This window comes from Macaca mulatta, chromosome 15 (genome assembly GCF_049350105.2).
Source record: "Macaca mulatta isolate MMU2019108-1 chromosome 15, T2T-MMU8v2.0, whole genome shotgun sequence".
Taxonomy (NCBI): domain Eukaryota; kingdom Metazoa; phylum Chordata; class Mammalia; order Primates; family Cercopithecidae; genus Macaca; species Macaca mulatta.
The window spans coordinates 100,487,183-100,501,972 of record NC_133420.1 but is presented as its reverse complement, the minus strand read 5'-3'; the positions used below and the strand labels follow the sequence as shown (position 1 = coordinate 100,501,972).

The 14,790-nt window shown below is 42.8% G+C and overlaps 1 protein-coding gene across 2 annotated transcripts in view; it reads left to right on the top strand.

Moving 5' to 3' along the window:
- Window positions 1–14,790, top strand: part of APBA1 (amyloid beta precursor protein binding family A member 1) — a 221,025-nt gene that overhangs the window by 185,953 nt on the left and 20,282 nt on the right. Inside the window, exons 4-6 of one of the 2 annotated variants that reach the window (XM_015117865.3) lie at window positions 442–481; window positions 4,183–4,328; window positions 13,934–13,966. In XM_015117865.3, the coding sequence (XP_014973351.2) occupies window positions 442–481; window positions 4,183–4,328; window positions 13,934–13,966 (219 nt within the window). The remainder of the gene's footprint in view (window positions 1–441; window positions 482–4,182; window positions 4,329–13,933; window positions 13,967–14,790) is intronic. The other variant, XM_015117867.3, reaches the window with a different exon arrangement.

The window sequence follows — 14,790 nt, the reverse complement described above, 5'->3', positions numbered from 1 at the left end:
GAGAGATCACTGTGGCAAAGAGTAAAATAAATTTCTCTAAGAGAATTCTTAGTTTCAACGTATAGTCATAACGTTGGTGCTTTCACTAATCAGTTTTTCACATGGAAGTGCAGATCCTTAAGACTACAAATTGTGCCCTTTTTATTGTTGTTGTTAGAGATTTTTGTCTGTGGGATTGTTTTTTAGTTGGCAAATACCTCTCTGATTGTGAAATGTAAGATTTCTAGGTTATCTAAAATATGAATGGACTATTCTGGGTTTTAGGTAACCTTTACTAATAAATGCATGTTTATCTGCACTTTACTTTCTCTAACTAAAAATGATCAGTAACTGGTAACTGCCACTGATGATGTGTTTATTTTTCATGTTGCATGGATGATTGTGTTAATGCATATTTCATTATACTTTGCTCTTTTTGAAACCTCTTTGTCTTAATTACAGTCAAGAAAAAGCTTGGCTTCATTCCCAACCTACGTTGAAGGTAAGAGCTGAAAAGCAAATATTGAGCACTGAGTCATTCATTAATCTTTTAGTATTGGGGCATATGAAGCACTGAGATATAAGACAATAGAAGGGAAGAAAGGCCATAAAGTCACTTATTCACAATGTTAACAGTCTTAGAATCTTAGACTCAGAAGGGTGATAGCTGGGAGCCTCTCAAAAATCCTACTCACGTCTTTGCCTATTATGTGGATGAGGACTCTGAAATTGGAGTCGAAGCTGTGGGCTTTACCCAGTGTCATGCAGCTTAGCAGTGGTCACATTGGATCAAAAACCCAAGTCTCCTTATTCTGTCCCTGTGCACCCCGTACATTCAATAAGAAAAATTCAAGTGGGAATGAACATTAAGGCAGAAATTTTGGTCTTTTTTAATAAGAAAAACCTTCCCAGCAATTTTCATCTATTATGTGTATGAGCTAGTAATAGTAACGGTTACCCCATGCTTACTCTGCCAGGTTCTGTTCTAAGCACCTCCCATGTACTAACTAATTGAATCCTCACATCAATCCTGTGAAATGAGTTTTGTTATTATCCCCATGTTATAATGAGACAACTGAGGCATCAAGATTATAACTTGCCCAAGATCCCACAGTTGGCACTGCAGAGCCAGGCTATGAATTGGCAGGCTGGCACCATAATTCTCTCTGGAAACCAGTGTCTCTGTGGGGCTGCCACACCTGGTTGTGCAGGTTACTCACTGCACAAGGGCACCTACTCAGAGGCCAAGTGGGGCCAAAGTTCAGCCAAGCTCTGCACTCCAGCTGGAGATTGTACCATCCAAATGGGGCACCAAATCAGGCACCGTTTCTCATTCACAAAGAGGCACTCAACTCTCTGGCTAGAGATGGTGCTGAGGGTCTACCTGGGTGTATCACCATTTCCTTGAAGGAGGCTTTTCTGGAGGCCAGAGAATGCCCAGACATCTCTCTGAGGGTGTATCTGGCCTTTGGATCCTGTGCGTGAACAGTCATTGTGTTCCACTGCCTGGGAAAGGGTTACCAGGGCTCATAAACCTTCATGAACCCTTGGGCTCAAAGCCTAGGACAAGCTCACAGTTTTGGTTTAGTTACTCAGGTTTCTCTCTTCAGTCATCTGTAAATTATTTGCATCAGTTTTGTGAGGCTCTGAAATTCTGTGAGAGCACTCTGGGAAGTTTTCTGAAGTTTGAAAGCTCCCTTCTTCATATTCGTCCCCCTGGCCTAGAGATTTTTCAGGCTCAGCGTTAGCCTGAGTGTGAGGATGTCACGTGTGCGGTCTCTCATCCACAGAGCAACCCGAAGGCAGCACTAAAGGGAAACCACGTTCTGAAAGGCCAAAAGAAAACTTGCAATTCTCTGACACAGGATCATTAAGGGTTTAATTTTTTTTAACTTTGTAAGAATATACTAGCACTGAGCCCAAAGTGAATTTATGAAATTGGGGCTTTTATTTTTCTGGGTGTGATGCGGTGACAGTGACATTCAATTATATTCAATTTCCTGAAAGGATAAATGGCAATAAGATCATATCTCAAAATGTGTTTAGGTCTGATATTTGTGTGTCTTGGCTGCTTGGCATTTCTACAGTCATTTAAATATAATTTGGATTGCTTTTAAACGTTTCCCCATACCCACACTTACTGTAGTCAAAAAGGGACCTTGTCAGTGAATAGCGCCCGTAGCGCCAAATCAGAGAAGAATGTATGATGTTACAAGTCCCGTAGAGAAGGTAGTTAGTTTTTGTTTTTCTTTTAACGTTGATTTTTAAAAAATAGATGGAAGACTTTTAAAGTTCATTTCCCAGATGAGATCTTTCTTCTCCATATCTGGTTGGCAATAATGATTATGTTTCAATAACACTGAAATGCATCACTAGGAACTTATCATGGAAGAACTGACAATCTTTTACTTTATATAAAGTGTAATGTGGATTCAGACCTGTTCATATATTATTTTATATGCTTCCCTGACATACAACTGAACCTGTATATCATATATAGCCCGAATCCGTCTCACATCTATAAAAGATTCGGAGCAGGCCCCTGTGGCTGTTGAGCAGAGTGTGAATTACTGGTAAGTAGTGGAGGCAGATTTGTCTGTGTACCACTTACAGTGTTAGCCTCGAAGTCTTGCTTGTAAAAATGGAGAATAAGACAAATAACAGGCTTCCTTATTTAATTACTACATAGATGCTTTGTGAAAGCCCTTCCTAAAACACTTCTAATTTCTTTGTTTCAAGCACCACCTTAGTTTTAGATAAATGAGTAGATTATTTTACATCTGTACTCTGATAAGTAGTTCAGCACAGGACACAGCTGTGTAAACTCAAGATGAGCTTGATGTTTAAGGGTAAAAATAAAAAGCATTTCAGATTAGCCTTCCAAGAGGAAAAAGCAAATTGTTTCCATTACAAGTTATCTAATTTAAGACCCTGAGGTTTTAACAGTGAGTTAAAATGTATATTTTAGTCTCCCCAGATGTACCACTCAAGGCAAATAAAATACATAGGGCCAGGCGTGGTGGTTCATGCCTATAATCTCAGCACTTTGGGAGGCTGAGGCGGGCAAATTGCTTGAGCCCAGGAGTCCAAGACCAGCCTGGGCAACATGGCAAAACCCCATCTCTACAAAAACTACAAGAATTAGTCAAGCATGGTAGTGCCTGTAGTTTCAGCCACTTGGGAGGCTGAGGTGGGAGTATCCCTTGAACCTGGGAGGCAAAGGTTGCAGTGAGCCGAGATCACACCGCTGTACTCCAGCCTGAGTGAGAGAGTGAGACCCTGTCTCAAAAAAAAAGAAAATAAAATATATATGTTCAATTGCAGATTAAAATGCCTTTTTAAGTGGACTGTTATACAGTTATATATTAATCACAGACATGTTTTAAATTCGAGTTAGGGTTTACAATTAGAATTACAATTCTAATTGTGGTTAGAATCAGGTGCCCCCAATTAAAATATTTAAAACAGGTTTGACTTAAAAGGCTGGTAAATTAGAACAGAAAATTTGATTTTCCTTGGAATCTGTCTGTGTGTAGGCACAGGCCAAGAACATTATACCCTGTAAGTGAACAAGATTGACAGCATGGGACCGTGGCTTTGAGGTCATGTTATCTGTCTTGCACAATTGAGGTCAGAAGCCATTACAGGAATCCAGACATTCTGAAACAGATATCCTATTTTTCTGATCTATAAATTTGTTTCTTCCATTATGGACTAAATGGGGGAGGAGATATGAATGGGAGACAAGTAATAGGAATTGCTGTAAAAAGCTTTTCTAAAAAGACAGCCATCTAGTTACTTAACCATTTATCCAGCAAACATGTAGTTGATACCACCTGGGTGGCAGTAAGACACAAGAGAATCAGAGGTGAATATGACATGGTCTTTGTCCCTTAAGAGCTCAGTCTAACAGGAGAAACAGTATGCTTTATTGCTGAATTTTATGTTCCATATTTAAGTAAATATTTGCATCACTTTCCATAGTAAATGGTTTTAGAGAAGCAAATTATTCTAGAAACTGTGCCTTCTATTTGAAAATGAGGTGTGGGTGCAGATAGACACAGAAAGATGCCTTAGACCAGCGGTTTGCTCTGCCTCACCTGTGCCAGTGGTGAGGCATGGAAGAGGGGTGACGTGCCATTGACGGGGTTGGCAGGCCCCGCCCCAGGATGGCTTCCCTCACTGTGGCTCTGTGTGTTACAGTTCCGGGACCCTGCGACCCCGAAGACTTGATCGATGGAATCATTTTTGCTGCCAATTACCTTGGCTCCACCCAGCTGCTCTCAGACAAAACTCCTTCCAAAAATGTGCGCATGATGCAGGCCCAGGAAGCCGTAAGCAGGATCAAGGTGAGGACATCTGGGTGCTCCAGCAGGGATGGTGGGCAGGTGTGGGCACTTGAGCAGTCTACAGCACTGGCCACGGCTCCACATCTAGTTTAGAGGAGAATGGTTTGAGATGACATCAGAAAGGCAGTGCTTATGCACGTGCCTGTTAACAAAAATTTCCAAAGTCTACTGGGGTCTTTATGTACAAACATGATCTATTTAGGTTGTTATAAATGGCCAGTCTTGAGAAGAAGTACTTATGATCACAACCTTTGAAAAGTTGATGTAATGAGGAAGGATGCCATTTTGAGTATTATGTCTCAAGTGCACGACATGTACCACTGGATTTCCACTGACAGCTGGAGGTCAGTGGCAAACATTCATGTTACAGAGTTGGTTCAAACTAGGTGGCATTGCTTTTGAACCAGTCCATCCTGTTCAAGCTAGATTGAACTGGCTTGCTTCAAGGACAGTGAACCCTTTGATCAAATCTAACCTGGCTAGTCTAAGGTCAGTGTAAGGCTAATCCAGTTTAAACTAGTTTGAGCCAGTCATAACATGTTTGAATCTGTTTAATCAAGACATAAAAGGAACGAGCCTTTTTGATCCAGGAGGAACCACTCTCATCTGGTTTAAGTCATTCACAACTAGTTTGAACCATCCAGAACCGGTTTATTCCCATGAATAAATGCAGAAATGCAGAGCTCTAGAATCTCCACCACGATACCAAAACTACCTAGAATAATGGGCAAACCAGGAGTCCAGGAACACTTCAGGTACATTCATGTCATCCACTTGCCATTGTGCCACCAGTACCTGGAACCACTGGGCAGTCTCCCCGAGCCTTGAGGCCATTGTCACCTAGAGCCCTAGGGACAGCAGAACTTCATGGTAGAAGTTCAGGACCAGGTATTTCCAGCAAGTTGGAATAGGTTAGACCTTGCAAGAGTCTGTTTTATCCAGTTTCAACTGGTCCAAATGGATTCTTTCCTCAAGGAGCCACTCCGTATTTCATACCTTCTCTCTCATACACTTCCAGGTTGCATCCTGGTGTTTGTGTGGTAATGTGGAAAGAGAAAGAGGGACAGGTAGACCACAGTAACTGAGACTCCTTAATCTCGCAATCAAAGAAAAAATTATTCCTTGAGCACGTAGGCATGCAGAGCTGTGCAGGGTCTTGGCAGGGAGGAAAAACAGCAGCTGATAAAGTGAGATCCTTGTCCTCAAGCTCAGCCAGAGTGTCACCAGAGTGCAGGGGAAGCCTGCAGATGTGAACACCTCTGACCGCTGCCTTCTGCCTGAGAGGTAGAAAGGAACAGTAAGTGACCAACAATTCCAGGAGGTGCTTGCAGAGGAGAGGCAGTTGGCTTGGGCCTCATGCCCAGGCTGATTCTTATGATAGTCACGTGTCCAGACTCCACCATGTGGTAAATAATAAGCAGCTCATATCATCACCGACACCGTAATTATGATGCCCCTGAACCCTCAGCTGTCCAGTTATCCTGCAGTTCCCAGGATGCTGTGTGAACGGCCCCATGTCCCTCTCATGGCTTCCTCCTCAGGCTGCTCACTGCTGCTCCTGCTGCTGGGGCCTCTGTGTGTCACCCACTGATCTGACCACCTCTCTGCACTTGGAGGAAACGCTTCTCCCCCAAGCTCAGAGCTGGCCATTCCCTTAACTCCTCCTAGGACAGTAAGCCTATGCTGCAACTTTTGACATGTCTACTGATGTTTTTATAAACCAGGGAGGAGTGATTTGCAACTGCCTCAAGAGTGGCTGTTGTCACCACCCTGCTAGGCCAGACCTCGTGTCAGGATTACTGACAGGACTTTTTAGTTCCTTCCATGTGTCAGGGATCCACTCAGCCACTTCATCTGGGGCACACAAACCTTGCCTATGCCTCAGAGGCCCTGCTGCCATAAGGCCCATGTCTGTGGTGTTTGTCTTCTTCTAAAATTAGCCTCTCCCAGACTGATGGACAGTGGGAGGGTCCAGTTCTTTTAAGGTAAGCCCCATCCCCTGCCCAAAGAGATGTGCCTTGCCCCATGGCTCCCAACAGTACAACTCCTTGGAGACAGTCTGACCTTCATACCTTTTGGGACTTTGAGACTAAACAATGCTACGGATAGAACTTCACCAGGTTCTTGGGGAGCCGCCCATCCAAGCTTGGCCTAGTTCCCTTTCACTGTCTTCCTGTTTCTACAAAGTGGTGACATTGTGCCAGAAAGTCTCCCCAAGGTCTTCTCCATCTTAATTTAGTTGTCTTCCAGGCACAGCATTCAAAGCAACAACCCACAAGCCTCTCAGAGAGAACAAGCTGCTTTTCAGGCACAGTCACATCCTATTTTGTACAGAGCAGAGAACTTTAAATCAAAGAGACATAGAGACATAGTTCTGACTCCACGTGCCCCATGGTTACCAGATATGCCTCCTGGGCTTCCAGGTGAATGGTGCTCTTAGCTTCCCCAGGTTTGGTGGAAGCCCAAAAGCCTGGTGTGCCTCACTTGGGGTCTCTGATAGACAGGGACTGCCTTCAGAAGATGTGTTTGGAAATGAGTGGAGGCACCTCTGCTTGTCGCGGTGACTGGGGGCATTCATTGGGCCAGAGCCAGGTGTGCTCAAGACACTATAACGTCCAGGGCAGAGCCACAAAACAAATATTTTATCTCTACCAAAATGCCAAAGAGCCCCTATCAAGGAATGCTACCAGAGCCCATTCAGGCAAATCTTCCAGAATAAAGCTGCAGTCTGCCCCCAAAAGAGTACTGAAGACTCCTGAGGTTGAAAACTGCATGTTGCTTTGAGGTTAGTTTTTTCTAGGTTCTATCCATCAAGGTTTCAAAGTTTTAAGGTTCAGGTTTCATTTGGGACACCTTGTTTATTAGCACTCTGATAGCTTTGGACTCCTACAGATAGAACATTTATGCCTTTCTAGTCTCCTTATGACACTTAGGTAGTGCTGAGATGGCCTTACAGGGAAAAAGCAGGCACGGGGCACATCACTTGTACATAAAGCAATGTTCAAGGTACACAGCATCCCTGTACCAAAGCTCATCAGTGCCAATTGTATTGTGAATTATCCTTTTCTTATTTCCACAGTGGTGTCCTATAGTGTTGTTATTCCTTCTTTAAAGTCCAGCTGCCTCATAAGAAATCAGAGATTTTACTTCAAAGCTTCCAAAGGATTGGTATCCCGAAGTTCCACAGTTCATTTGAACCAAAAATTAGATGGCTCTGTTGATCAGAACAAGCAAGATAGAGGCTTTCTGATTATAAATACATTTTAGACCTGCCTAGAGCAGAATACACATCTGGAAAACATATATTTATTTTTACAAGCAAATTACTCTGGCGTGAGGAATTCATTATAGAGTGGTAAAATTAAATGGTTACATTTCACTCATAACTTATAAGTATCAGTTTACAATGTGCATCTATGCATTGGAAGGAACTGTTGCCTGTCATTAAATATTTTCTGCTTCATGTTCCTTTTACGTCCATTAAAATGCTTGTCAGATTGGTTGACGTTACATCTAGCTAGAAGCCTTTTCCAAGTGTAAATGGAGATGCCTGTTTAAGTGAGCACTCTCCAAAAAGTGACTGTGTCAGGGAGCGTACATGGATTTCATCAGTGCAAAGGGAAGCTGGGGGCAAAGAGTGTTGATCCTGAGCAGGCTGGGCTGGGCTCAAGTGGAAGGAGCTTGCACCGGGTGCCCACATGTGCCTGGCAGACACTGCTCTGTAAGGAAGATGGTGCCATGCTGTTTCCGAAAGAGAGACTGACCTTTCAGAACGAGTTATTCTAGGCCACCTTGGCAGAAAGGACACAGAGCATAGTAAAGCTGCAGACTTTATAGCATCCATCCAGGAAAGAAGGAGAAAGAAAAGCTCTGTGGATTTATTTTGTAATCCATTTAGCAATGTCCTTAACCCCAAGCTGATTAGTAATTTCTGGCTTGGCACTTTCACCTAAACAAAGGTGGGGGTAGTTTCCTCCTTTGTTTTCTGATTCCTCCTTCTTCCCTCACTCCCTGCAGGGACCCCAGTTTTGTCCCTCTCTTCCTCTGCCTACATTGTTTGTTTGACCAGATGGACGTGGCTGGATGTGAATGAAAACTGCTCACCACGCACCCTGGTACTCATGGTGCTTTATCTCTGAACAGACGCTGACCTTGAAGCTTAGGTTTCCATTTCAAAGCAGTCTTTAATTTCTGTTCCATTTGTCGATTGTGGTGTCTGCCGCTCAAGTAGTACCAACTGTATACTAAAATTGAACATTGCTCATTGGACTTGGACTTGGGGTTTTGAAAGTTACTGTTTTCTTAGTTTAACAAAAAACTTACAAGATTCATTGCCACATGGAGAGAGAATTTGGAGCTGCAGTTTGGCCAGGTATTTTCTACTTAATGTGAAAAGAAACAAAAGAATTTGGCCCCAAATGCCAACTGTTGCTGTGCAGACTCCTGTGATAGGCCCTTTCAGAATAAAAATTAACCAATACGCAGTTCTTGAGCTTGAGAAACTTGCAGTAAAAAGAAGCCAAAAAGAATGTTAGGTAACAATAATACAAGGTAAGCTGAGGGCTCTGAAATTTAAAGGCTTTTCTATCTACCACAATTTAAGAGATGACATATCTGAGCACAATAGCAGAATTAGAAGACATCTGCCATTAAATTTTGTTTGTTTGTTTTGGTCTTTGGTCCCTCCCTAATGTGTTCATTCTGCCTTTGTTGGTCATCATTTTTGAGAAGTAATGTCCTTCCAGAGAGCCCTCATGTACTTTAGGGGATTGCATTAGAGCTGTGGTTCTCAAAGCATGATCCCCGGACCAGTAGCATCAGCATTGCCTATGAACTTATTGGAAGTACAGGTTTTCAGGCCCAACCCCAAACCTACTGAGTCAGAAGCTCAGAAGGTGGCACCCGGGAGTCTGTGTTTTAACGAGCTGTCCAGGAGATTCCGCTCTGCACCAGCGTTTGGGAACCACTGCCTTAGAGAAGGTGGAGCCGCCAGGGTGTGAGGCATCTTTCCTCCACTGTGCCCTGCAGCGTTCTAGTCAGGCTAAGCGCTTGTCACTAATAGAGTTCCACTGGCAAATGAGCGCAAGAAAATAGATCTCCTTTTCGGATATTTGCTACAGATGTCTTCCTCTTAAAGGCTCTGGGAAGTCCTACACTGAGAAGATTTCATTCACTTTAACTAGCAGCTCCCATAATTACTTGAGCACAGAATACATTGTTACCATGCGATAGATACCTGCTAATTGTCACCATTTGATAGATACCTGTCTTATTGGTAGTATTCTCTGGAACATGTTTTGGGAGAAACTTCTAGAGAGAGCTTTGCACTATGTGCTGTGAGTCTTTAATGTGCCCTAGATAGAAACACACCTCTCCCCTGACAGCGTGGGACTCACGCCTACCCCGTATCTAGAGAGAGCCCGACTGGAAGCCAGCACAATGAGCTCACTTGTCTTCCTTGCTCTCCACTGCATCTCTACCTTGCCTTCCACTCTCATTCCCACTTCATTCTCTGCTCTTCAGCCAGAAGATAGGGTGGCCTGCTGAGCCCTACCTGAGCCACAGAGACTGCTTCGTGTCCATCCACCTGGAGTGTGGTGTTGTGTCTCCATTCTTCCTATGAAGCTTATGCAATTAGATTACAAATGGTGTTTAGGTATCTTGTGGTCCGTGCATTTTGGCAAGCTGCATCCATCATCAAATATTCATATATCCATCTTAACTAGCCTGTCCCAAAGATCAGATTTTTTCATTCTTTTGTGATTGTCTCAAAATTATGATTTCATTGTAGAAGTAAAATATCTATCATTATAGCTTTGCCTAAGTTGTATCATTTCCCAGCTTAGTTGAAAAAGTCTATGATCAGTAAAGTATTAGGCCCTTCACATGCATTATCTCATTCTCATTTACTCCTCAAAATGGATGAGGTAGAGAATATTGTGAGGTAGGTATTGTTCACCGCATGGTGTAGACAAATGGAGAAGTTTACAGATGACAAGCTTGCCCCAGTTGCACAACTAGGGGTTTACAGTGGAGTGAGATTGCCAGAATTTGAATCTCTGTTCTGCCACTTCACAGCTGTGTGACCTGGGGCAAGTTAATTAGCCTCTCTGTGCCACATTTCCCTCTTCTGAAAAATGAGGATAACACAATGTAGGCAGAAATGGCAACATCTACTTAAACCTCGTGTTTCATGGGATTGATCATGGCTTACCACCTAGCAGGGTAGTAGCTCACAGGGGTGTTGTAAGCTTTTACACTGATTTATGGGAAATACTTCGAAGGATTCTGGCACATAACAAGTTCTCAGCAAATGTCAGTGGGGAAAGAAAAGATAGAATAGTCAGGAGCATCCCTGGCACGACTAATCTAGTGTCTTAACAACGGCAGAAACTCAGTACACATTGTGGATGGAGTAAGTGGGTGGGTGGTGCTGCAGTTTGTCCTTTGCACCACACCCCGCCATGTGGTAAGCCATGATCAATCCCAGGAAACACAAGGGTTTAAATAGATGTTGGCATTCCTGGCTTAAAAATGCATGCTGGCCTTATGTTTCTCTTGGACCCCTTTCTGCTACCCTAATTTCTCATTCTGGCTCCAACTCTCCCATCTTCTGTGATGTTATATTTAAATTTTAAATTATAATTTATTGTAGGGTACTTGGATATCATGAGTGATTTAAAGATGGTATTACTCTAAATCCACAGAATATTTTTAACTTCATAAAAACTGTTTCAGACCAGGTGCAGTGGCTCACACCTGTAATCCCAGCACTATGGGAGGCCAAGGCAGGTGGATCACCTGAGGTCAGGAGTTTGAGATCAGCCTGGTTAACATGGTGAAACCCTGTCTCTACTAAAAATACAAAAATTAGCTGGGCATGGTGGCAGGTGCCTGTAATCCCAGCTACTCAGGAGGCTGAGGCACGAAAACTGCTTGAACCTGGGAGGCGGAGGTTGCAGTGAGCCGAGATGGCACCACTGCACTCCAGCCTGGGCGAAAGAGCGAGACTCTGTCCCCCCATCCCACTCCCCAAAACAAAAAGTTTCAGAATACCTTTCATGAGACTCGGTTTGCCTTTTGGATCCTCTTCCTCAACACCAGTTCCAGAAAAAAAAAAAAAAAAAGGAATTTGGGTACTCGAGGGATGGTGGAACCTATTTTCTTTTGAAAGAGTTCTTTCAAATCGGTTCCCTAGAGTTGAATTTTGACCAACAGCTGTCAGGTTTGGTATCCAAAGTAATGGAAATTCCTATATTGCTGCCATATCATTTCAGGAGAGGTCAAGGTCAAACAAACATTAAAGATCTCCCAGCTGTCAGTTATGCAGGTTATAACTGACGCCAGTCAGAACATCCCTGGCCAGACTCTGGGATTCCACATGGGAATCCTCGTGGTGTGGCGTGGTATAACATCAGCATACGGTCACTTCCCAGATGCAGAAATATTTCCACTGCAATGTGCAGCAGTCAGGATGACACAGTTGCTACCTTCATACTTTTTCAGAGCAGACTATTCACTGTGAACTCATGGCCACCAGTAAGAACAGCAGGGCATCTGTGCGGGAGTGCGGTTGCCCTAGTTTCCCGGGTGTACCAGAGATTCACTATGTGGTGTCTGGATGGCTGACTCATCCAGTTTCTCTACAATGAGGCAGTATAGGCAACATATTTTAGTCACTAATGAAACAGAGATGTGCTGCTGAGAGCAGAGGAGCTTTTCTACCAGGTGAGTACCCAGGAATATGAGAGAGCAGTTCTTCCTACACCCCACTCCCATTACCACAACAGCATCTGCAGTTTGGCCATGGACTCACCATTATTTGTAGAAGATCTGTATAAATAGCAAGCCTTAGCAAAAGGCAAGAAATTTCATCATGATCTAGGTCAATTATAATCATATAACAGCAAACACAAATATAGTGCTTAGAATGTACAAGGCACTGAAGAGCTTTGCATGTATTCATTTTGTCCTCAAAACAGCCCTGTGAGGTAGATACTATTTTTATCTTCATTTTACAGATGAAGAAACTGAGGCACAGGGATGTTCAGTGGCTTGCCTCAAAGTCACACAGCTAGTAAATGGCAGAGCCAGGACTTGGTTTTGGACAATCCAGCCCCACTCTCTGCTTTTATCAACTATGCTGTCTTTTAATTGTGAGCAAAAGGGAGTATGGTACATCCATTTTTAGTTAGATGTAAACTACATTAATATTACACAAATTTAAGGCAAGAAGTATTACTAGAGCTAAAGAGGGAGAACAATGAAAGGATCAATGTATCAAGCAGGCATACCATCCTACATATGTGCGTGCCTTATAACATAGCTGTAAGATAAAGTAAAGATTGACGGAATCAGGATACACAGATAAATCCACATAACAGCTGGAGGTTTTGACACACTCAATAAATGATGGAACAAGCAGATTAAAGAACCAGCAAGTACATAGAAGGTTTGAACAATACTCTGAACCAACTTAATTGACCTAATTGTCATTGATGGAACCCTGTCCCCAACAACTACAGAATGCGTATGTTAAAGTCCACATGGCACATCCATCAAAGTCAGTCATGTACTGGAACATACAACTAAGCCTCAGCATATTTCAAAAGATTGACATACAGACTGTGTTCTCTGACCACAGTGGAATTAATTCCAAAATCAATAGAAAAAGATAACTAGAGGCCGGGCGCGGTGGCTCACACCTGTAATCCCAGCACTTGGGGAGGCCGAGGCAGGTGGATCACCTGAAGTCAGGAATTTGAGACCAGGCTGGCCAACATGGAGAAGCCCCATCTCTACTAAAAAATACAAAAATTAACCAGGTGTGGTGGTGCATGCCTGTAATCCCAGCTACTCGGGAGGCTGAGGCAGTAGAATCTCTTGATCCTGGGAGGCGGAGGTTGCGGTGAGCCAAGATCACGCCATTGCACTCCAGCCTGGGCAACAAGAACAAAACTCCATCTCAAAAAATAATAATAATAAATAAAAAATAACTAGAAAATCCCCAAATGTATCAAAATTAATAATACAATTCTAAATAATCCAAGGTTCTAAGAAGAAATTGTAGTGGAAATTTGAAAAAAAAATTAATGGAATAATGATTAAGTTGAAACACACAAAAATTTGTGGAATACATCCAAAGCAATGCTTAGAGGGAGATTCATAGCTTTGAATATCAGAATAAAGTTTGAAAAGCCATAATTTAAGTTTTTATCTCAGGAAACTGAGAAGTCAGCAAATTAAACCCAAAGAAAGTAGAAGGAAATAAAGGTCTATGCTGAAATCAGTGAAATAGAAAACCAGGCCTACAATAAAGAAAATTAACAGAGCCAAAACTTGGTTCTTTGGAAAGATCAATCGCAATTAAGTATAAGAAGCACCCAACACATTTCCTTTGTCTCACTTCACCACTTCCCACATACTAAATTCTGAATTACGACATTGATTATCTTTAGACTGGGATTTTTAAAAGCCAGTCCTCTTCCCACAGAAACGCTTTATGCCACTATTCAGTATTAGTTTGTCAATTCCCTTTTTGACTTTGAGTCTCTGCAAATTCTTTCTAACTATTCTCCTGTCTCTGTTTGTTCCATGCTAAGCAGATGGCCCAGAAATTAGCCAAAAGCAGGAAGAAGGTGCAGTACAAACAACTTCATCAGCTTGGTGTTATGCCTGTTCTTTTCATTCGTTTCTGTTTTACCTTTTTATATTTTCGTGTTTTTGTTTTCTGCATCCAGCAAGTTTTTGTTCAGATTTCTTTTTGAACCGCCCCATAAGCCAGCATTTCTCAAAACTCAGTTGCCGAAGGTGGCCGTTTTCTGTTGCTCATTAGTCATTTCACTTCAGAGGAACGACAGGGAGCAGATTGGAGATGCTAAATGAATCGTATAGTAGTATGGAAGTTCCAACCATTCAGGAGCATCGATGTGGCAGGGACTTGAGTCTGTTCGATTGTAGTTATGCTTGATTTGTGGATTTGTCAGATTGCTGGATGCAAAAAAGAAAACTCGCTAATAACCACACATGTACAGAGTTAAGCCCTAAATGAACCAGACTGCGCTTTTTGGTTGTGGAGCTTCTAGGTGCTTATGAACTACTACTCCTGGGACGTTGAGGCATTGGGGCTCTTTCTTAATGGGGTGGCTTCAGGACTGCTTCTGTGTTGCTGGGGTGGTGTGTAAAATGTAAAGACCCTCTTACCAGAACTGCATCCAGATGGCTTCATTTGCAGCTGCTATGAACCTTGTCTTCCATCGGCTCAAGCAGAGGCAAATTCTAAGCGACTTCCCCAAGGTCTTTTGGTACGAGTTTTTTGCCCCATTTCTTCAATCTGTTGGGCTCCAAAACCCTTACAGAGAGCGCCACTCGCCATCATCGTTCAAAGAGTGAAATCTACTGCAGTGAGTTACTGCTTCTATAGGGGAGGAAGAAAAGGGGATTCTGCGTTTTTCCCTGTAAC